The sequence below is a fragment of the Lycium barbarum genome, chromosome 4 (genome assembly GCF_019175385.1).
Source record: "Lycium barbarum isolate Lr01 chromosome 4, ASM1917538v2, whole genome shotgun sequence".
Classification (NCBI taxonomy): domain Eukaryota; kingdom Viridiplantae; phylum Streptophyta; class Magnoliopsida; order Solanales; family Solanaceae; genus Lycium; species Lycium barbarum.
In genome coordinates this window covers 99,300,709-99,325,431 of record NC_083340.1, presented here as the reverse complement: position 1 = coordinate 99,325,431, position 24,723 = coordinate 99,300,709, and the positions used below count along the sequence as shown (strand labels likewise).

Here is a 24,723-nt window from a genome sequence, read left to right as displayed (position 1 = left end):
GAAGACGAAATCTAACTAATTCAAAAAAAGAGCACGAAAATTGCACCTGATCATGAGGATACAATTCCTCGAAAGAGCTCAAAACGACGCGGAAGAAGCCGTTGCTACTCCTGCCTGACTTTGGTCCTTGCGGTGGTTTTTGACATCATTGTCCATCATACCCCGTGCCCCAAAACACAAGGCAAGATAAAGAAGAATACAGAAATGAAAATGTAAAAACTATACAATCTTGACTTGTTCCATTCATTCACCAAACGAGAATATATATAGGATACAATCTTGAACCCTAGTGAAACAAGGAAACTAAGATCCTAGTGAAACAAGGAAACTAAATAATATATGGTAATTAGTGAAACAAGAAAACTAACTAATATATGGTAATTATCTCCCTACAAATATGCTACCAAATAATATAAAGATATTATACCGCAATACCCCCCCCCCCCCCCCTCTCTCAAGTTGGAGCATGGGAATAAAAAATGCCCAACTTGGAAAGCAAGAAGTCAAACTGAGTTTTGCCGAGAGCTTTGGTAAAATTGTCTGCCAATTGTGAAGATGTTGAAACGTGTGACGGAGAAATCAAACCTTCATTAATTGCATCACGAACAAAGTGACAATCTACCTCAATGTGCTTTGTTCGTTCATGGAAAACCGGATTTTTTGCGATGTGCAAAGCGGACTGACTATCACAAAACAATTTGATCGCCTTGGGATATTGTATACCTAAACTCAACAACAGACCTCTCAGCCACTTCAACTCATAAGTGACCGCAGCCATGGACCTATATTCAGCCTCTGCAGAAGATCTAGAAACTGTGTGGTGCTTCTTTGTCTTCCAAGAGATGGGAGATTGACCTAGAAATACTAGCCAACCTGTCAACGAACGACGAGTAAGCGGACAAGCCGCCCAATCAGAATCACACCATCCCTGTAAAGTCAACTCACTGTCGGCACGTAACAAAATACCCTGTCCTGGTGTGCCTTTCAAATAACGGACCACTCGTAAGACCGCTTCCCAATGTTCAATCCGGGTTCTTGCATGAATTGAGACAAAATATGAACAGAATATGCCAAGTCCGGTCGAGTGACCCCCAAATAAATCAAACGCCCGACTAATCTACGGTAGACCTCCGGATCCGACAACAAATCTCCATTTGCAAGGCCAAGTTTATGATTTTGCTCAATAGGGAACCCACTTGGCTTTGCACCTAACAATCCTGCTTCAGAGATAATATCAAAAGTATACTTGTGTTGACACAAAAACAACCCTGATGAACTACGAGCTACTTCAATACCCAAAAAATATTTGAGAGACCCAAGGTCTTTTATTTTGAAACAATCACTCAAATAGGCTTTGAAAGTTGCAAGTGCAGCGGAATCATTCCCAGAAATAATAAGATCATCAACATAAACCAAGATATTAATCTGAATATTCCCTCTAGTAAATGTAAAAAGAGAATAATCAGAATAAGATTGAAGGAAACCGTACCCTTTCAAAGCAGTCACCAATTTTGCAAACCAACATCTAGGGGCCTGTTTCAACCCATACAGCGATTTGCGCAAACGACACACCAACGTAGGATATGGACTTTCAAACCCGGGAGGGAGCTTCATATACACCTCCTCATCAAGGTCACCATGTAAAAAGGCATATGAACATCCATTTGGTGAAGTTCCCAATTTTTGGATGCTGCAATGGCTAAGAAGGCTCGAACAGTAGTCATCTTGGCGACCGGAGCAAAAGTTTCATTGTAGTCAATTCCCGCTTGTTGATGATTTCCCAACACAACCAAGCGCGATTTGAGCCGTTCCACATCTCCATTTGACAAAAACTTGGTCTTGTACACCCACTGATTACCAAGTGCTTTCTTACCCGGAGGAAGATGTTCCAAAGTCCATGTACCATTGTCTTCCAATGCACGTATCTCTTCTTTCATTGAATGTCTCCCACCTTCGTGTTTCATGGCTTCTTTGAAGTTCTTAGGATCCTTACTCGAAATAATAGCTGCAAGAAACTTACGATAATTTACAGAAAAATTGTCACAATTAATATAGTGTGCCAAAGGATAGGGAGTACTTGAGGATTGATTGTTAACAGGAGTTGTAGGGGACGGACTATTAGCAAAAACTGAGTGTGTCACATAATCACGAAGTACAACAGAGGGAAATTTCTCCCGAAAACCACGCCCTAAGCCACCTTCCACATTCGTGACTGGGGTATGGTGTTGCTGCCCCCCCCCCCTCGCTGGCAGCGGGCGCTGGGTTCCCAGCGGGCTGTGCAGTGACTGTTGGCAGCCGCTCAGCCTCGCTGCCAGCTGGCGCTGGGTTCCCAGCGGGCTGGACAGGGGCCGCTGGCTGCAGCTCGGCCTGGCTGCCAGCAGGCGCTGGTTGGGCAGTGGTTTGCGGCTGCTGCTCGGCAGCCTCCGAACTATCAACTTCGCCCCTTAATTCATCCCCGTACACTATAAAATCACGATCAATTTCAGCACCTTCATCAAAGAAACTAGACGAAATATTAACATCTTCCGGACAAGCAAAAGGAAACACATCCTCCACAAACCTTACATCACGAGAGACAAAAAATTCCTTCGTATCAAGATCAAACAACCGCCACCCCTTCTTACCAAATGGATATCCCACAAACAAACACTTTCTGTTCCGACTAGCAAATTTGTCACCCTGAGTTTTTTGATTATGAGCAAAGCATAAACACCCAAAAGTACGAATAACATCAAAAGAAGGAGGTTTATTGAATAAAATTTCAAAAGGTGTTTTATTTTCCAATTTGGGTGTGGGGGTATGATTTATGAGATGAGATGCAGCAAGAACACATTCACCCCAGAAAAAAATAGGCAAATTGGCCTGAAATCTGAGAACCCTCGCAACATTCAACACATGTTTATGCTTCCTCTCTACCCTCCCATTCTGTTGCGGAGTACCCACACAAGAGGTTTGAAACAAAATACCAGTGGCGGAAAAATAATCAATCAAACAATTAAATTCTGTACCATTATCACTTTGTACAACTTTAATTGTTTGATTAAATTGTCGATCAACCATAGCAACAAAAGCCATAAACATCTGAAACACTTCTGTTTTATCAACCAACAAGTAAATCCAAACAGCTTGGGAAAAATCATCAACAATTGTTAAAAAATAACGAGCTCCACACGACGAAACATGGCGATATGGGCCCCACAAATCACAATGTATTTTCTCAAATATTCTAGATGTATTATTATCACTTAAAGGAAATTTGTCTCTAGGATGCTTAGCACGTAAACACACTTCACAATCCTTTACTAAACTACTCTTATCACTACTGACATGAGGAAGCAACTTAACTACTCTCTCGGAAGGATGCCCCAATCGTCGATGCCACAATTCCAATGCGGACGTTGCCACGACAGTAGACACATGTTGCACCATGTCCGGTTTGCTAAAATAGTATAGTCCGTCCGGTTTGCTAAAATAATATAGTCCGTCCCTCCTAACTCCCGTTCCAATCAGCTCCTTCAGTGGGTCATGAATAACACACATATAAGAATTAAAAGAGACAATGGTATGTAAATTATCAGTAAGTTGGGGGACGGAGAGTAAGTTGCAACGTAAATAAGGCACATAAAGGACATGATGTAAGGTGATTTTATCTGACAGTCGAACAGAACCTTCCAAAGAAGCAAGCACCTTTTCACCATTAGGCAAACCAATAGGAAAATCAACAGTATGGACATCAAACAACTAAGATTTCTCACCGGTAACATGATGAGTAGCACCAGTGTCAATAATCCAAGAAAAAACATCAAACTTATCATTCAAGCGATTTTCGGGAATTGTAGCATTACCAAAAAATCCCGTAATAGCCTTCTATTGATCGGAAGTAAAGTGCTGACCGACGGCAGCGTTATTTGATGCGCCCTTGAAACGAGTAGGCGTGATATAGTCCCCGGGTCGGTCTTGAGGACCGAGAAAATAGGGAGAATTAGTGTCACGACCCGACTAGGGGGCCACGACGAGCACCCGGTGCAACCCCACCCGGGCACCCCGTTATCATGCATATCATAACATCTAGGTGAACCATAATTCATTTCATGCATTTTAAATCATTAATCAAGCTAGTCCCATTGGACGATCATCATCAATTAACATATCATGGGCATCTATGCCATGTCAAATATACAAGGCCGACGAGGCCAACAAAAGATATACAAAACATAGGCCGACATGGCCAAACATCTCTACCCACATACACATGACTACGAGCCTCTAAGAGTATGACATATCATGAGCGGGACAGGACCCCGCTATGCCCATAGTTATATACACAAAAGAATGAGTACCCAAAAGATATGGCTCCGAAGGAAATGGAGCTCTCTATGAAATCTTCAAATAGGCAGCTATGGGTCAAGTCTGTCTCCCTGTGCACCTGCGGGCATGACGCAGCGTCCACAAACAAAAGGACGTCAGTACGAAGAATGTACTGAGTATGTAAAGCATGATTAACATTGATATACAACATAATGAACAATATATGGAATAGCATAGGAGGGGAGACAATAATATCATCATCATCATGTCGCTTACTTACTCACATCGTCATTCGTATTCTTATACATAGTCTCATCACATTCTTTTACATAATATATATACATACATAATCATTTCGTATACATGGCATTTACATAGCGTACCCGACCTCATTGGATCAGTATTTCATATACATACTTGGCCAACCAAGGCTCAATGTTACTCATACCTGGCCCTACCAAGGCTTCAGGGTTATCCGTACCATCTGCAGATGTGTGCGCGCGTTTCGTAATCGTATACATATTCTATACATATTCATACACATATATTCTACCCGGCGTTATAAGCTCGGGGTTTCATTATAGCCCTTCATAGGCACGTATGAGTATAACAGCCCATAGGCACCTTTAGCATCATTATTATCACCATCATCATTACTATCATTATCGTTATTGTTACTTCTATATCGTAGTCTTACTCGTCACCTGAGGTGCGTAGCGCATTCGTAGTACCAATCAAGGATAGTGAGCTTATGAGCTCGGAAAGTGAAACATTTGTAGTCAACATGCTCATATAGAGGGATTAGGAGTTTGGCCAAAGAGCCATGCCTTATGAAAGAAGGGTTAGCCTTACATACCTCTTTGTCGAATTATTCTACACTTGCACGTACTCCTTCGATGCTCACGTTTTTACCTTCATTAAGGCCATACTATCATTAGTATCGATAACTAGTGCACATGGCTAGAACTAGAGAAAATTGGACAGCATCTCCTTTATCTATACAACATTTGTCCATATCATAATTCAACCCCAAACGTCAACAACACATTTATAATATCATTTCCATGGCCATTAATCATCTACATTATCCACATTCTCAATTCACTTCCATTTGTCCCTATTTAGGGTCACAACACCCAACTTCGTTCATCCATATACAATGTTTATTTCATGATCTTAACGTCATTTATAACACACTCATATCACAATACAACAACAATCATGATTCAATTCAAACTATGTCTCAAAAACGTCACTATTCATCATTCATGTCCTAGTGGACCATGTTTTCTACAATCCATGCATTTTAATTCTCCCATACCGTAAACATCATATAAAAATCATGAATCTTACCTTAGAAGTTGTAGGGACAAGCTTTTGTTGATAATACTCCACTTTGAGCAAAACCCTAGTCTTTCTCCATTTGGGTTTCTTGACTTTAGATGATCCTTGATGGGTTTCTACCTTGGATTTACTTGTTTAATGTGGTTGATGGATTAATACCCTTGAAAACTTGTACAAAAGTTGTAGAGAGATGTTTTAGAGAGAGAGAGGAAATGTGGAAATGATTTTCATGAACTTGGTCTTTATTTATTAAATCATCACCGAATTGCCGGGTTCCATTATACGGTCCATTATACGGTCCGTATAATGGTTATACGGTCCGTATAATAGACCGTGAAATGGGTCTGCCCAGCACCCCTTCACTGTGACTACTTGACGGTCCGTTATACGGTCCGTAAAACAGTTTTACGGTCCGTATAACTGACCGTAAAACGTTACTAGTGAGCAACCTTTCACTGTGACCATTTGACGGTTCGTTATACGGTCCGTATAAATTTTATACGGTCCGTATAACTGACCGTAAAATTCCACCAGCAACCAACCTTCACTGTGATGGTTTTACGGTCCACTATACGGTCCGTATAACATTATACGGTCCGTATAATGAGCCGTAGAACTCATCAGTCACTGAACTTAGTTTCGCCACTTCGTTTGATCTCCGATCCTCATGGAACCTTCTTAACACTTGTTTAACACTTCAATACTAATCTAAGGGACGTTATAACTCTTTCCCAACATGCCCTTAAGTCATCATTAACCCGATACTCGTATTTCGCTAGTTCATTCACTTGCGTACCAACGGAAGATTTTTCCGAGGTGTAACAATTAGACTCAATTTTGGGTGGTGGTGGAGGAGGTACGGCGTCACCGGCCATGGAAATTTACGATGAAGAGAAGAAAAAAAACGTGTGGCCTGATACCATGTAGAAACTATACAATCTTGACTTGTTCCATTCATTCACCAGGAGAGAATATATATAGGATATAATCTTGAACCCTAGTGAAACAAGGAAACTAACTAATATATGGTAATTAGTGAAACAAGGAAACTAACTAATATATGGTAATTATCTCCCTACAAATATACTACCAAATAATATCAAATAATATAAAGATATTATACCGCAATAGAAAAACACCCGTTTGCTTCATGAATCCTCTTTATACTGCTATAATTATACTGTTTAATACAATAGACCTTCGCCTTTCTTTGATATGCTTTCCAAATTAGAAAACACAAATGATAATAATGGTTCGTTTACTATCTCCTTTTTTCTAAAGCATGCTTATTTTTTTGCCATAATAAGCAATACCAACTTTTGCTTTTTTTCCTCTCTTAACTGCATACCCTTAGAAAAATAATACATGCTCTTCTGTTTCTGCATCAAATAATAAAGGAAAACAATAATACATATTTTAGTGTACCTCCTCTGCGCGCAAGGTCCAGTATCAATCATTTATGTTCTCAATTCTTTCATTAAACGCAAAATTCTGCAAAGAAAATGTTGAATTAAATGTCACTCTGACATACACTTAACGCATGCACAAATCTCATTGAGAGTATTAATACTGAAGAAGAAGCCAAAATCAAACGCACCGACAAATAAAGTAATAAAAAATCTGAAGCTGATTATGATGGCTTCGTCTTAACTGCTCCAAAGCCACATCCAAGGAGGAGGAGAAAATGTAAACCGTAAGCAGAGGCAGTTGGATTTTTTAATAGATAAATGATATGTTAATATCCTATATATTAGAGATTTCTCTGTTAGCAACACACCTATATATTCTTTTTAAATTTATCATAAATTTATTGCCTTGTTTTCATCACAATGAACTGATTGTTTTTTGGAGCAACTGTTAGTCTGTGCCTTGCAAATTAAATTAACCTTATTAATTACTCCTTTGAAAAGAAAGTTCTACTGCTTTGAATGATGCTTATATTTTTTTCTGATTAATCTATAGGTATCAAGAATCAAGCAAACGCATGGATGTAAATGAGAAAATTTGATGCTGAAATACTTCTACACTACAGAACATGAGGGAGTATATGACACTGAATGGCCAACGATACAAAGCAACATTGCTAGGATTCAAAGGTTTTACATATCTCTATAAACTTATTTATCTCTCGCCGTTCAGATTCTTCTCTGGTTATTTGTAAAGTTATTTTTAGAAGTAATATTTTTGTTTAGGTAGCGTGTCTTTTAAAGTAATTATTTCTGATTTGTCGTATAAAACTGTTTATTTTTCTCTTTAGGGTCGTGTGAGGGATGGTTTGCATTACTCTAATTATTATTTGATTTAGCAGTTCATTTAAGTTAATAATGTTTGTGAATGTTTTAGTCATATGGCTGAATTGGTATTTCACCTCTTTTTTTTCTTCACAAATACGTATTTACCTCAAAATGTTATATTTTATGCGGTGTCACCTAATACTTAATAGAATATCCTGAGGTTGTCTAACTAATTATTAACTGGTAATTATCTTTATTTTTCAAATTTGAGTTCGAATGAAATTTGAAAGATAAAAATATATGAGTTGAGATAAAATTTTGAATTTGAATTAATAATAAGAATATTCGAATTTTGAATTAAAGATAACATATTTGATCTTATCTTCTATATGTGCATCTATAAATATAAAGGGAGGATAACAGACTTGAATATAGATATATATAAAAAAGAAGAAGATAGAATTACTAACAATCATCTCTCAACGGAAATACGTGAAAATTTATAGATTCACAACTATTATTGTGACCCAACATTGTTTCTTACACCAAATCTGAGAAGTTAGTAACCACTGTTATTCATTCTAATTCCGATAAAATAAGCATTGAATAGATATGGTTTGTGTTATTCCAGGATGAAGGTAGAAATTTTCTTATTATTATATTTTTATGACGTTATTTCATATGAATGATATTTGTTTCCTTTCTTGCTGAGGAATCTTATTGAGTTTGACGTCTCTAATGTCCTGCGATAAGTTGTATAGACTAAAAGTAATGTAAAAACTTTATACATAATTTTTAGGGTAACGTATTTTATCTATATATTTTGTTCTCAAATATCGTTGGTTTAAATTGTCTAATCAATTTGGTTTTATAGGTCTAGAACACGATCCAGTTACTATGACATGATTGATCACAGATGTGCAGGTTCTAAACAAATTGATTGCTCAGCCTTAGGATATCATCACTGTTTGGGAGGATATTTGGAATTTTGATAGCAAAGCTGTGTTTTTATTCTAGACAATGAACCACGTGTAGTCACCAGGTAGCTATATTTATGCTCTAAGAGATCTTATGAGAATTTTACCCTTTTTTTTTTGTGCGGATAATATACGCCATTGATTTATAGAATGAGTATTAAAGCTTCACAAAAGAATGGACTATAACTATATACATGGCTTAGCTGATGTATTGCTTAATCGGTTAAGTACTTCATAATGACAAGGAGAAGCTTCTTAAGAATATTGATCGATGGGAAACTGACATTGTAGGAAGTCTATAATATGAAAACTTATACTGTTGTCGCCCAAAGCTGTGGAGATAAGGTGGAAGAATTAAAAAAACTATATTTATAATAATAAGGAGAATTTATTCAAATTCATATTCGAAAATGGGATTATCAACTATACTTGACTGAAAAAACCGCGTACTTGTGGGTTCAATCAAGATGTACTGAACTTTGTAGCCACTGAAAAATTAATAAAATAGAGGAAACTTATTGAAGGTTATTCGTGTTTTCCCGGCCTTTCTATGTCTTTCTTTTGCGTTTTGGTCCAAAGCTTTTTTATTGTCAATATAGCTATGTTATGTATGCATTCAAATTGGTTAAAGTAAAGAACAACATCTTAATTATATTTGAAGGAGGTTGATGCTACTGTTTGAATTATAGGGTGGCACTATGATTTATTGCAAAGTATTTTGATGAATTTTTAAGTTGTTACAATTATTTATCAAACACGGTATTTCTTTTTTGTTTTAGGAGTTTGTGTTTGTATTTGACGTTAAGTGTTACACCTCTCGTTTTCGTCGCAAGCAGTCCTTGGCTTAGGGGTGGTCTATACCCTTAGCATGGGGATCCGTATCCGAGTTTTTGAGAAATTAAGTGCCTTATCCCGCGTGTACCAAAGTGTAAGAATACGTTCTTTGCGATTTGATAGGATTTGAAGCTAAACGAATCGAATCGACGCGGGCCGGAGCGACTCAGGAGAGTCTGCAGAACTTATTCACCATCGACGAGTCGTCGACATGTCGACGCGTCGTCGTGGTGCATCGTCCCTGCTCTGCAGCCTCTGAAGTTTCAGGTGGCAGGTCGACGGAGCACGTTGACGAGCTGTCGACACGTTGACGAGCCGTCGACCCACTGTCGACCCGCACCACTGGAACTTTCTAGTTCCCTCTATATATATTTGAACCTCACATTTTATTCTCATTATTTTCAACTCCCAAAATCAGAGAAAGTCCTAGAATATTCCTCTCAATATTTTCCATCATCATAGTGAAGATTTAGCAAGATCCGATCCCTGTAAACCCGAGCTTGTGAAGGGAACTCCTAGGGTTCTATTGGAGTTGTTAAGCTTTGGAATTGGAGTTAAAGTTTGATTCTTGGAACCCTAGACTCCTCAAGGTATGTATATGATTCCTACCTTTGTGTTTAAGCTAATTATCAAGAGTTTTAGTGGTTTTAAGTAAAGAGAATTATAGTTATGGAAGTTGTAAGTTGAATGAGGGTAGAGTTGGAATTGAGGGATATTTTGAGGAATGATTTGGAGAAGAATTGATTATATTTTGATATGTAAGTATTGATACTGTTGTTGTTAGTATTGTTGTTGATATTTAAGTTAAACTGGAAATTGAGGAATTATTGAGTTATGAAGGAGATGTTGCCTGAACTTCGTTAAGTTTTTTTTTTTCACTTGAATTGAATGGTAAGTGTTATAAAGGGGCTAATTGTGGCCTATGTTATCTTGGTTGTAGACTTACGAGCTCAAGAAATAGACGTTTGACGATTAGATACACTTCAAGGTATGTTAAGGCTGTCCCTTTTATTCCTTTGGCATGATCTTTATTATCTGAACGAACAAGTAAGCGAATGAGTTCCAAAGACTCTACTCTTAGATGGTACAGGATTCATCGTATCCTTGATTCCTTATGTTCATGTTCATAACTTCTAGAGATCTTTTGTTATCTAGAGTAATCCAGAGTATATCTTTCATGAGTCTTTCATGCATTATATATATATACACACACACATATATGTACAACTATTTTCTTACACCGTGCCTATATGGTCGGATAGCACCACTAGTGGGCGGCGTGAGATGACTACCTTTTCGGACGCGGGATGCCCAGACGCGGGATGATGATGATGACACCGTGCCTATAAGGCCGGGCAGTATACTATTCACACTGTACCTATATGGTCGGGCAGTTTACTATAGATATAGAAGTATATGATTTTTTAAAGAAGAGCATGCATATTACACACGACAGATGTATCTTCAGTCATACAGATGCATTCAGACAGTCAGTTTGTTTATGAGTTTCAGATTCCATTCATGATTCTTACATATATGTTACTCTGATGCCTTGCATACTCAGTACATTGTGTGTACTGCCTCCCCTATTGCTCGGGGGCTGCGTTCATGCCCGCAGGTTCAGGGAGACAAACGGACGGTCTAGCTCAATAGGACTCTCATCCAGCGATGGTCAGTGCCCTCCACTTGATCCGGAGCTGCAGTTCATTTTGGTATGTTACTTTTGGGATATAGATATGCATATGGGTATGACGGGGCCCTGTCCCGTCCTTTCTACAGTTTTATTCCATTAGAGGTCTGTAGACAGTTATGTGTAGATGACTTGTGATGTATCCTTGTAGGCTCCTATTCTTCTGTCACGCCCCAAATCTAGAGCGGTGTGACCGGTACTCGGTGCCAAACTAGGCCCGAGCGAACCACTCTAAATTTGAAACTCTGGTAAGGCCTACCTGCACACAGACAATACCAACAAGCCGGCGAGGCCGTATATATATATATACATATATATAAATGCTGACTATATCTGGAGCGGCGTGACCGGCACTCGATGCCAAACTAGGCCCGAGTGAACCACTCTAAATATGAAACTCTGATAAGGCCTACCTGCACACAGACAATACCAACAAGCCGGCGAGGCCGTATATATCTATAGCTGACTATCTCGTCTGAACTGCGCACACACACACCCAAAATATATATACACAACTGAGCAAGACAACGAGGCTGCTATGTATGCTGTACAACAAAAATGAGAGCCGACAAGGCTACATAACATCCCAACTACATACAATTGTCTACAGACCTCTAGGGAACACGAGCTGTAGAAAGGACAGGACAAGGCCCCGTCATATATATATATATATGGCAAAATAGCATACCAAAAGGGATTGCAACTCCGAACTAAGTGGAACGCCTTGACTGCAACTGAGTGGAAGACCTACTGAGCTAGATCATCTGTCTGGCTACTTGAACCTGTAGGCATGAACGCAACCCCCCCTCCCCATCCAAGCAGTAGGGACGTTAGTACGAAAAAATGTACTGAGTATGTAAGGCAATGGAATAACTGAAACTGAACTGAAAATAATACAATCTGGAGGCCAAAGAATGCCCTAAAAATCTCACCTGACCTATCTCATATGAAATGCAATATAATACTATTATATATCTCATTGACCAAGTGGCCAGGCAACTGAAAATTCTCACTGACTCGTCGGCTAGGCAATCTGTCTCACTGACCCATAGGCCAGGAAATCTGTCTCACTGACCCATAGGCCAGGCAATCTGTCTCACTGACCAAGTGGCCAGGCTAAAGAAAATGTCTCACTGACCAAGTGTCCAGGCTAAATATATATATATATATATATATATATATATATATATATATATATATATATATATATATATGTATATCATGCATATGCTAAAAACACATTGATTTTGTAACATGTCTCTTCTGTCTCTGAGAATAACATAACACTCGAAAACTATGCCACAATATGACAAGCTCTACTTTGACAAATCCCTAGTCATAAGGTTCTTTACGCTCCTACCATATATGCAGTCATGCCGAGAAAATAAGGGACAACCTTAACATACCTTTTCAGTCGCCTTAAATTTAACTACCTAACGTTTATCCTTCCAAGCTTGTAAATCTACATTCAAAAGAATTCATACTATTATTAGTCTTATAGTCACATGCTTGTCTTAAGCATTCAAATTAAATCCTCTTACAATCTGCCGAAATTCGGGCAGCATCTCCCTTGTATTATTTTCTTCCTCCAAATTCCAAAACAACTCCCAAACATCATTAACAACATCAACCATAACGTAATCAAGATACTACATGACAAACATATACAAATCCGTTCGAAACTTCCTTCGAAAATCAATCCATAAACCAACAACATCAACATATTTATCTACGACCTTTATGCCATGTTTTTCCATTACTTTAAACCATTAAAATCCTCAAAAGACACGACTTAATATCAAATTCAAGATGAAAAACATACCTTATAACTTGAAGAACTTCACCTCACATAATTCACCCTAAAGCTTATCCACCACAACTTCAATTAGAAGTACGAACAAGCTACTTCCATGAACTAGTTAAGGATTTTATGGCTTGATCTTCTCTTGATTTGATTTGTAATGGTTTGGAGTGTTGGAGAGAGCTCATAGGATCTAGAAGGTTCGTTTTTGCTGAAAATATGAGCCCCAAAGTCGTGACCCTTATTTGATTAGTTGAGATTCGTTGGTAATCTTACAAACCCGAGCTTAATTTGATGTAGGAACTCCTAAATTTGCTATATCTTGGTGTAAGATTATTGGATGAATGTTGTGGGAGCTTCTAGAGAAGTGTGGAGATGAGAAATGGTGAAAAATGAGGTGATTTAGATGACTTAAGAGGGTATATATAGTAGTCCAATTCGGTTTGGGCTGATAGGCCGAACTTGGTGGGCTTTTAAAATAGTTTCTAGAATTTCCGCATAGGTTCGCAGGCTTCTGGCAGTCTGTTTGAAAACGCCCATAAATCCCTACTCCGATGTCGTATTGACGAACGGTTTGTTGCGTTGGAAACTAGACTTCATGAACTTCATTTTAGGCTCTTGAAATACCTCAAAACTCCTGATATACCAAGAGATATACCTCTCTGAATTTGACCCAAAATTCTGCCAATTTTTTTTCCAAATTTTCGACAAACTTATTTTCTTCAATTTGCTTGATCCCGGAATCTTCCGAAACTTTCCATACATGATATTTATCATTAATTATACTTGATAAGGGTCATTTTCTTTGGTTCCAAGGTTGTCCTTCCCGGTTACGACTTACAGATCATAATTCATCATTTACTTCATTGTTCCGTACTTCCCATGGCTTGTACCTTTCAAAACTTCACAGGACGTCTCCGATACTCCATTAATATGGTGAAATACATGGCGTGCTCGTGCTCTGAAAAGTGCGAGGTGTAACATCTTCTGTGTACAGTTCATGGGGCAGCCTAGTTGGCTTGCATTGTTATCTTCAGTATATATATATATATATATATATATATTATCCTTTCATGAGTCAGTTTAATCCAGATTGAGTAGCTTGTGGGTCCTTATTATGTAGTGTTGTCCAGACATGAGTATAGGGGTGTTTGATCATTAAAGATCAGGCACTCGTCGCGGCTCATCAGTTTGGGTCGTGACATTAAGCCCCACTTTTATTAGGGTTTCCGTTTTATGGCTTGAACGATATCGCATCAACAATACTTAAAGTTCCAACTTCTTAACCTCTTTTATCTTATATCTAGCTCTTGGATTAATTCTAACCTACATATAACATATATATATATATATATATATATATATATATATATATATATATATATATATATATATATATATATATATATATATATATATATATATAATGAAACATTAAAAGAATATTCATTTTTCCATATCCTTTCATCACCATTTCGAATTTGAATTCAAAGATAAAAATATTTAAATATGAGATGACAGATATTTTAATTATGATAAGACATTCATGCACGTAATTGAAGTTTGAATTTGAATTAAAAGATAAAAATATTCAAATATGAGATGCCAAATATTTTAATTATGATATGAAATGCATACATGTAATTGAAGTCTTAAGTGATAAATCCAAAATGAGAAATACTGAAAATGAAAATACAATACATAATGAGAATAGTAAGCTTTCTTATAAAGTTAAGTAGCCCATTGGAAAAAGTCACATGCGCAATGTCTATACAAAGTGCTACTTACGCCCCCCCCCCCCCCAAAAAAAAATGTCTATACAAAGTTTATAAGCGTTATAATAAAACCACGTAATTCAAGGAGAATATCTAAAATCAAAGCCAAAAAATATTTCAAAGATAATGTGAGTGTGTCTATACTTTCAGTAGATTCAAAAAATAAAAATAAAAAATTAACTAACAAATACTTAAAGATTTTAATTATAGACTTAAACAGCAAAACAAAAAACAAGTTAAATTATTAGGTAATTAAAAAACTCATTATTATTATGCCGAAAATAAGGAGAAGGAAAATTTACATTCGAATTAATCATAAAAATAAAATTAAAAGAGTTTAGAAAATTTTTTATCAAAAACTTATCTATTCATATTATTAAAGATTACAATTTAGCATAAAGTATGATACTATTTAAATTATAGGTAAAATACTTAATAAAAAAATTATGTTAAAATAATATAGTTGGAAAAATGTATAAAGAGGATAATATAGAGAGGATGAGGGTATTATACTTTTAATTAATTTAAAAATAAAATAAAGTAAAAAACTTTATACTAGAAATATTAATACACCAAACAAATGTAAAAGTGTAAATTAACTTTCAGGAGTGAAATATCTACATTTTATATTTGAAAAGGAGCAATAACCACGGATATTATGTCAATACAAGTTAATAATACTCAAAACTATTATTGATAAATTGTTAAGAACTGTGGACAGTAAAATTAGGGTTATAAAATTGAAAAATACTTCACGAGTGAGAAAACATATTTCTTTGTTATACTAAAAGGAGAGTGGATAATGATATCAGCCAAGTGAAAACCTAATAAAAAGTCATATTAGTAATTTAATATTACCAATAGTTGATAATAATGTAATAAAGAAAAATAACGTAAGAATTATTTGACGACCATATGTTTTGTTTCCTTTGTAACATAGAGATGATGTTATTGAGTGTATTGCTTTGGGAAACAAGATGATATTTGCATATTTGATAAAACAAATATAATCTAATGTTCTCAATTAAGCCAAGTCATAATTTAACATGAATAATGCTTTTAACGTCGTCCGCGCATTTGCGCGGGTACTAAAACTAGTTTATTTAATGAGGACATGACCACTACCGCATACTATTAAACTAAAATTAGGCATTAATGACAAGGCACCTTATAAATATGGCTAACATTGAACCATTCTTTCAATGTTTATTCTTTTCCAATTCCAACTTTTCAAAGACGCAGTCAGTTTCTGCATCAACAAAGAGATCCTTTCCCTAATGGCAACCATTGTTAAGCTCTCTATCACTCTCCTTCTCCTTACACTTCTCAGCAAAGGTAAAGACATATGGCTTTGTGATTTTGTTAACTAGTTCAATCTTATTATATATGGCTAACAGTTAGTTGCATATATAATTTAATTTCTTTTCATATAACTCTTTGTTTGTACAAGAGCTCTAGTGTCCAATTTTAATAAACGTGATTAATCAAATTTCTAAACATCTCTTGAAATCAATCTAAAGTGAATGGCTGTTCATTGAAAGTTTACAATCCGAATATTCATGCGGTCTATGTTGCAGAATAATTCAAAGAAAACTAAAATTGTTTAGGATTTGGTGTTTGTTAATTTATTTAATTTATGTCTAAATATAATTTGTAGTCAAAGATATATAGGAATAGATTTTCTATTTTAGTCAAAATAAGTTCATACTATTATAGGGTTGTTACTAAATATTTTCTTGTGGTGTAGGGAAATAGTGGAGAATCTTAGACATCAATAAAAAGATCTATTAGCTTCTATGAATAAATCATTTTCCTTTAGGGATTCCAAATGATATTTCCTTGCCTATCAAAAATAAGAAAGGCCTAACATGTCCTATCTTCCGTTCGGCTAATAGGACGGGCGACTGCTTCTACTTTTTTTTTTTTTTTTTAATATTCCTTAACTTCGTCTTGACTTATTTCTTTGAAGTTATGGAGTAAATTGACCCAAACAAATAAATCAGGATGGATCTTTTGCCCCGAATAACCTAATAGTGCGATATTTTCATTAATGAGTTTGTCAGATCGAATATCCTCTTAATATGGATATTCATTTTTTTTTCTGAGGGATCAGCATTCATGGAAAAAGAATCTTTCATTTTAAAAGTTCAGATTTAGTTCCCATGGCCAGCTGTGCCCATTTACATAATTTGGGATCTACTCGAACCTTTTTGCTCGTAAGGTAAATAAATATAATTAAAAATTACAGATAGAAGTAGGCCTCATGCCAAAACATTAACTGGCTTATTATTTTTTAAAACTTTCAAATATATTGATTAAAACTTAATTTTTCAAAACGATCAATATTTAGGATAAAGAAAAAGAGTAGTAAACGAACAATAGGTGGACAATTCAATTTCGTTAGGCCTGCTTTTTCCTGTGAAGATTGCCATGATTCAATTGGAATTAATGCAATCTCTAATTATTATTGTTTTAAAATAAGTTACTTGGTTAATCAACCATGTCGTTCTTTCTTTGTACAGTAAAGATGTATGAAATAAATGGTTAGGTTTGCCCTGAATTTCCTATCTTATTTGAATTTTATCATAATTATGTTTTACGTCAAAAAGGTTTTCTTGGTGGAAAAGGTTTTCATTGTGAAAAAGGATTCTACCAATCTATCCTTATCTTTGAGGAGAAATTTTAGACCTCTAAATAGGAGATCTTTTCTTCTCATGAACAACATGTAGTCATTTAAAGAGTTTTGTCTAGGGAGAAATTATGCTCTCAATAGTTTTTATGTTTTTATATTAGTTTTTCATATGTTTGCAATTGTTAGCTTCCGCATGACACTCGATTTTTTCGATCCCAACATAGATAAGACTTCTCAGCTGTTTTACAAAAATAAAAAATTTCTTCCTTATTTATCTAATATTTTCATCTTTCTTTTGTTTGATCGTGTAGGTGTTTGTGGTTGTGACTTGAACAATATAACAATTGGAACAATCAGGAGTGGGAACGAAATAAAGGGACAGCCAGAATGGAATGTGATTGTGGTGAACAATTGTGATTGTCCCATGCAAAACATGTTGTTGTTTTGCAATGGTTTTCAGACAACTGAACCAGTGGATCCATCTAATTTCAAGCCCGTAGGAGACAACCAATGTAGTATCAACAATGGCGGTTCCATAAAACCAAAGGATACTGTCAAGTTCTCTTATGCGTGGGATCCTCCGTTTTTCCTAAGGCCAACTTCTGTTATAGCTTCCTGCTGAAACTAGAATTAATCGAAAATGAAATTCAAGCTTTATTTGGTTTTTAATTCTTCTATTTTATTATGCTTTAATTCTCTTTTCCCCTTCAATTGACAAATTACTATGTGCGTTGTAGAGGCAGATTTACTAGTTACTTGAGTTTAACAGGAGGATTCATTACTTTAAATATATTTTTCGGAAAAGGGAAAAAATGACTCTAACGCATTGAAAATGGTTAAAAAGTTGTCCTGCTTTCACTTATTGGACTCCAATTGCTCTTAATGTTAATTTTCAAGTTAAAAATGATCCTTCCATGTATTGGACCCCAATTATCCTTTACGGTTAAAAATGTCCGTCTTTTTTACAGAATTATGAGATGGCATATGTGCAGCTTTGATTAAATAGGTAGAACTGTTTTATTGGTCCACATGGATATCAGACTCAACCCTTAAATAATCCAATCTATTTGTATTTTTTTATGGTACTGTTGGAGCTGGAATTCTAAGAATCCACCATTGTCAAAGGATGAAAAAGCAGAGGTGAACCTAGATCTGAAATCGGTTGGAGCTCGTTTGCACTGATTGTGATCCAAAAATTGCAGCTGCAAATAAAGAAAAAAATGTTATATTTTCAATCCATTTAGTCGCAAAACGTGAAACATCAAAGAAGAACTGATACGAATAAATAGTTGCTAGTTGTTTTGGATTAACCCGAATGAATCAGGTTACTTATGATTGGGTCACATGGCGCAACGTCACATGTGCCATCTCATAACTCCTTTAAAAAGAAGGACATTTTTAACCCAATAATTGACTACTAGATAAAAAAGAGTTTTGTTCTCTATATCAAATGCTCTCCCTTCTACCTAAAATAGTTTATTGACTTTATGCATCCAGGGGGCCTCCCCTCAGTATCCCCAACATGAACCCCAGACCCACATTTACCAACCAATGATACCTCGACAATCAACCTCACTCTAGCTAACCCCACCATTCAACCACCACAACGGCTAGTTCTAATGTCACAGACCCGGTAAACAGGCCTAATTTCACCGCAAAATCATCCGTCCACAATACAACCAAAATCAATCCTAACATCGATAACTAAAATACCAACCTCGACTAAAACACCATCCATTCACAACCCAAAATCTCTTCCAATTTTGATTGTCCCCCATAAAGAAATGGACATAAAACTACCTCCAATGGTGAACAACAACTAGAGATTACTCAAACCGTCGACACCCCTTCTATCAGAATCCAATTTCAACCAACATTCAACAGTGGAAGACTGAATTATAGCAGTAAAACTAATTTCAGGTTGGAAGTAGAGGCAACTATCAAATATTTCCAAACCAACATTTGTAACAGTGCTCCAAGCAAAACTCCCTACTCTTAATGATGAGTCTCAACAAAATTGATATTCGGCATGGAACCCATCTACGTAAGTGGGAAGTTTTCTTCTCTGTGGGAGACTATCTCATTAATCTGGCACAAGATTGTACACTTACTCTTATAGATAAGTTCTACAGGGAAAACCTGTTTACCTGTAAAAATAGATAACAATTAAATTTGTAAGTGGTTGATAGGATATGTGGTTAGCTTAATTTATTACGTATAACAACAGCAAGTAAATGATAATATATTGATGAATAATAGTAAATAAAACTTAAGAAACCGAATCTGTAAACTCTGAGAACTGGTCCAGTTTTGGAGATTGCCTCTTTAACCCAAGCCAAACACTAAGAAAATTCCACTACCCTTTTTTCAGATTACAAGTGTGATGAATAATGAAAATCTCTCCTAAAATAAAGGGGGTACACCCCTAACTACAAATAGATGGGCCTTAGTACAATCCTAAAAAGGTCTTTCTAAGAAAACCCTAAAATGGATAAGGCGGCGTCCGTATGGGTACTCTGGCACCCGTACTGTTGTTACATTTCAGAGATTTTGGATTGTTGCATTGTGAGTAGACCAACACGAGCTTAAGGTGAACATGAAGTCCTCATGAGATTAAGGAGAGTATTTGATAACTTTAAGCGCGTACTATAGGATTTTGAAGTCATCTGAATCGGTGAAACTAAGTTCGTCGAAGGTGTCACGACCCGACTAGGGGCCGCGACTGGTACCCGGGGCTAACCACCGAGCACCGCTCATTCTATTACTCATCATACTCATTTAACGCTCTTTTATCGCATTTATACTCAAATCATAAGAAAATCATATCTCATTTGGAAACATAAATACTTTTATATACATCGGCCTTTCGGCTATCAAATTATATACATATATATATGCCTAATAGCGACCTCGTGAGACCATATAACCCACACTGCGTATCTACGAGCCTCTACTGGAGTGTTAGACATAAGGACGGGACAAGACCCCGTCATGCCCAAAATATACATGTACAAAAAAGAATAATCATAAGCACCTCCGAACAATGGAGTGCTCTCAAATCAGCCGCTAGCTCCTATGAGTCTGGATCAGGATCACCTCCCTGTCAATCAGCTTACTCGTATCTTACAATCCTGACTATCACTAGGTTACTAACAAATATAGCCATCTCAAATTGTCGGATTGGCTCAGATTTTCACCTCAACACAATCATCACAACGGGGGTGATACATGACAACATAGGATCCGAATCAATCGATGCACACATATCATAAGAGGATACTAACAATGTACCTGGAATAATATCAGGGGGAGACTCAAGATCCTGTCGCTCAGCTAACGCACGGATATGATGCTGGGATCCACTTGGACTGGGCGTTCCTCTTTGGTCTCTATCACCACCTACTAACATCTGTGGCCTTGGCCTTGGAGGGTGTACCGACGACGAAGAGCCAGCTATCACTCCCATAGCCTGAACCTTACCTTTACCACGCCTCCACGGGCAATCGCGTATGATATGGCCTGGCCGAGCACAGGTATAACAAACATCCGAGCCCAAGCGGCACGTTCCCCAATGTAACCTACAACACCGAGTACATCGTGGCACTGGGGATCTCGTCTGACTAGAACCACTCCGCATCCGAGAACTGGAAACTCTGAGACTCTAGGGTGACCTTGAATAAGTAGGTCCATCAAATCTGGGTCTAGGAAACTGCGGAGGAGCACCACTTGTTGAACGAACTGAGTGCCTAAAGAATTGTTGCCTCGGAGCACCCCTAAACTCATGATCAAACCCTGAAGAATTATTTCCCTTTCTCCAACCCCTGTTATCGTGGCCCACATCTTGCCGCTGAGCTTGAGCGGCTACCAATTGAGTCAGTAAAAGAATAACATGTCTCATCTCTTGGCCCGAGGCGTCTGGTGGAGGAACTGGGGGTGCTGGAGCTAAAGTTAAGGCTCCCCTTTGATCCTCTAAAGTGGGTGAAGTATGGGAAAACCGAGGTAGGGCCTTATTCTGGGGTTCTCCCTCCTCCATATCTATAGACGGCTCTCGTTCAAGCCCTTCTTCAACCACTATCTTGCCCTTCTGGGCTGCCGTAGCTTTTCCTTTTGGCGGCATTTCTGAAATCATAACACACTATTAAGAGGGGAAAATCTTACAGCACAGCTCTATCGCACGATTTCTTAAGATGAAAGATGGTCATTTTTCCTAAATGCCATGTAGCCTCCTATTTATTAGCGTGGCGCGCAACACACCATAAACAAGACTCTACTAGACACGGCTCGTAGACACTTCCTAGGACGGAACTGCTCTGATACCACTTTTGTCACGACCCAGCTAGGGGCCGTGACGGGTACCCGGGGCTACCCACCGAGCACCACTCGCTCTGTTACTCATTATACTCAATAGGCCTCCTTTTATCAATTTATACTCAAATCATAAGAAAATCATTTTCCATTTGAGAACATAAATACTTTTATATACATAAGCCTCTCGGCTATCAAAATGACAATATACACATATATACATATATACCGTAGTGACCTTGTGAGACCATATAACCCACACTGCGTATCTACGAGCCTCTACTAGAGTGCTAGACATAGGGACGGGATAGGACCCCGTCGTGCCCAAAATATGCATACGTACACAAAAGAATAATCAAGGCACCTCCAAAACAATGGAGTGCTCTCAAATCAGCTACTAGCTCCTACGAGTCTGGATCAAGATCACCTCCCTGTCTACCTGTGGGCATGAGCTTAGCGTCCAGGCCTCCCGCGTCCGGGGTATAAGCTGCCCACTATAGTGGTGTGTATGTCTGCCCGCCTTAGCAGTGTCTACCCGGCCATATAGGCACGGTGTAATATCATCGTATGTCTGCCCGCTTTAGCGGTGTCTGCCCGGCCATATAGGCACGGTGTAATATCATCATCATGTGCATATCATAGGCTTATCATACTATTATCATAATGCATGCATAATAGCTCAAGGATAGCTATACTTTATCGAGGTGACATAAGGTCGTGAACCCCCGATTCCATTATGGACATTTATAAGTATTCTGCCTCACCTTGAAGGAAATAATATATGAGGTGAGTGTGAACAATAAATGGCCTCATTAACGTTATAGGAACATCATATCATGAACTCTAAAATCTCTATACTTTGACTTATCGTCATCATTATTGGACTCATAACATATCTCTTATCTCATATAGCTATTCATGAACATAGGCTCATAGTTTTTCCGAAATATAGAAGATTCATAGAGAAGAAAGGAAGTCGTACCATAGGATTAATTCCATAGAAAGAAAGGACTAGCCTCACATACCTTTGTCGTTTAACTACTCTATTGCTTGCTCGTCCTCCTTTAATGCTCACGTCTTTACCTTCAAAAGAATTCGCATTAACATTAGCTAAGCGATTATAAGAATGTGCTTATTGAAGCTAAGGAAAATTGGGCAGTATTTCCTTTGTTTATATGATGTCCTCCATATTCCATATCAACTCCCAAACATCTATAATCACATTCACCATATTATAAGCAACAATCATCATTTTTCCACCTTTCACAATTTCACTTCAATTTCCCCATAATCGTGGTCATAATTCACTATTACGTTCTTTTACGTATAATGCTCATTCCATGTTCTAAATGTCATTCATAATCTACTTAAAATCACAACATACCCATATTCATGATTCATTCCAAACTACTACTCAACAATAGCACTATTCCCACATTTATGACCCATTTTCTATATTCTTTCACAATCCAAGTGTTTCAACTTCTCAATATCTTAAACATCATGAAAATATCAAAAAACTTACCTTAGATAGTGTAGGAATTGTTATAACCCGTGTTTTCACACGTTTGGAAAAACTTGTCATATATTGGATTTTTGAGATGTAAGGTCAAATTTGGTATTTTGTTGAACATAGGAGTTATGTATGAAAGAATAGAGTCATGAAAGTGTGGGACAAGGCTAAGGGCAATTTTGGAATTTCGGAAATTAGTTTCGGGAATTACAAAGTACGATCCACAAGTTATTGGGCTTGTAAAATAAGAAGCAAATTGAGGCCCAAAGGGATTAGGGGTGGCCGGCCATGATGGCCTTGGCCCAAGCCCATTTTTAGTTGGTCATGTGACCAAGCACTTCAATTATATATTTAGAAGATGGATACTTAGGATAAACATAACACAAAAAAATCAAGAACAACACAAAGAGAAAGTGAGGCTCTCGGGTTTGGGGTGGAAATTTAGCCACCAAAAATATTGTTCTAAAAATTTATTTCTTGTTGATTTCCTACTAAGTTAAGGTTCCTTTGTAACTTGGTAGAGTTGGTTTGGAGTGGGGAGCATTAGAATCACCAAAGTGATTACATCTCCAAGTGAAGAAGACTTGAAGAAAAGGTAAGAATTTCTACCTTTTTATTGTGTTATGAAGTTTTGATTGTGTTGTAGTATGTAGAAATGTGTTGATTATATGGAAAAATGGAAGTTTGCAAAGTGGGTTTGGAAATTTGAGGTATGGCCGTGTATATGCATGCATTATATGCTAATGAAGCATTGAAATTATGTTGTATTCTAGTTGTAAGTATGGTGGAATTCATATTGGGATTGAAAGTTGAATGATTTAGTTGAAGTTGCCAAAATAAGCATATGGCCGTATAGTATGTTGGAATTGGGATAGAAATGAATTAAGTTGTTTAGTGTGTTAAAGTGTTATTGTGATGCTTGATATGTAAATAAAGTTAGAATGATATAAGTTTGTATTGAATTGAAATGTAGAAACTTATGTCGTTTTAGTATGATTTTCCGACATTAAGGAAATGAAGTTGTTTGGTTGTTAATTGTGATGATCATTGATGAATTTGGAAGTTGGAAACATGTTATGAAGTTGTATGCCAAAGATTTGGTGTTTTGCATAAGTTATGACTTTGACGGAAAGTTGTATATTATGTATATCGAGTGTATAACTTGAGGAAAACGATATGAAATGTTTCTAGAACTATATGGTGATGATCTTGATTGTTGATGAATGTGAAATTATTGATATTAGTTGAAAGTTGGGTTGAAATGAAGATTATGTCAACTTGTTAGAAAAGATGACTAGTTGAAGGATATT

The 24,723-nt window shown here is 37.0% G+C and overlaps 1 protein-coding gene across 1 annotated transcript; it reads left to right on the top strand.

Annotated features, from left to right (window-relative positions):
- The first annotated feature begins 16,189 nt into the window (after positions 1-16,189).
- On the top strand, positions 16,190-18,242 carry LOC132638487 (TPD1 protein homolog 1B-like). The gene is made up of 2 exons (XM_060355345.1): positions 16,190-16,298; positions 17,907-18,242. Exons 1-2 carry the CDS (start codon positions 16,241-16,243, stop codon positions 18,215-18,217), a joined length of 369 nt encoding a protein of 122 aa, XP_060211328.1. The 5' UTR covers positions 16,190-16,240; the 3' UTR covers positions 18,218-18,242.
- Positions 18,243-24,723: the final 6,481 nt, after the last annotated feature.

Bases quoted from the DNA above. Each gene is read 5' to 3' on its own strand.
- LOC132638487 (XM_060355345.1), top strand. From the start codon at position 16,241: ATGGCAACCATTGTTAAGCTCTCTATCACTCTCCTTCTCCTTACACTT. The intron at 16,299-17,906 runs GTAAAGACATAT...TTGATCGTGTAG, and splicing joins CCTTACACTTCTCAGCAAAG to GTGTTTGTGGTTGTGACTTG.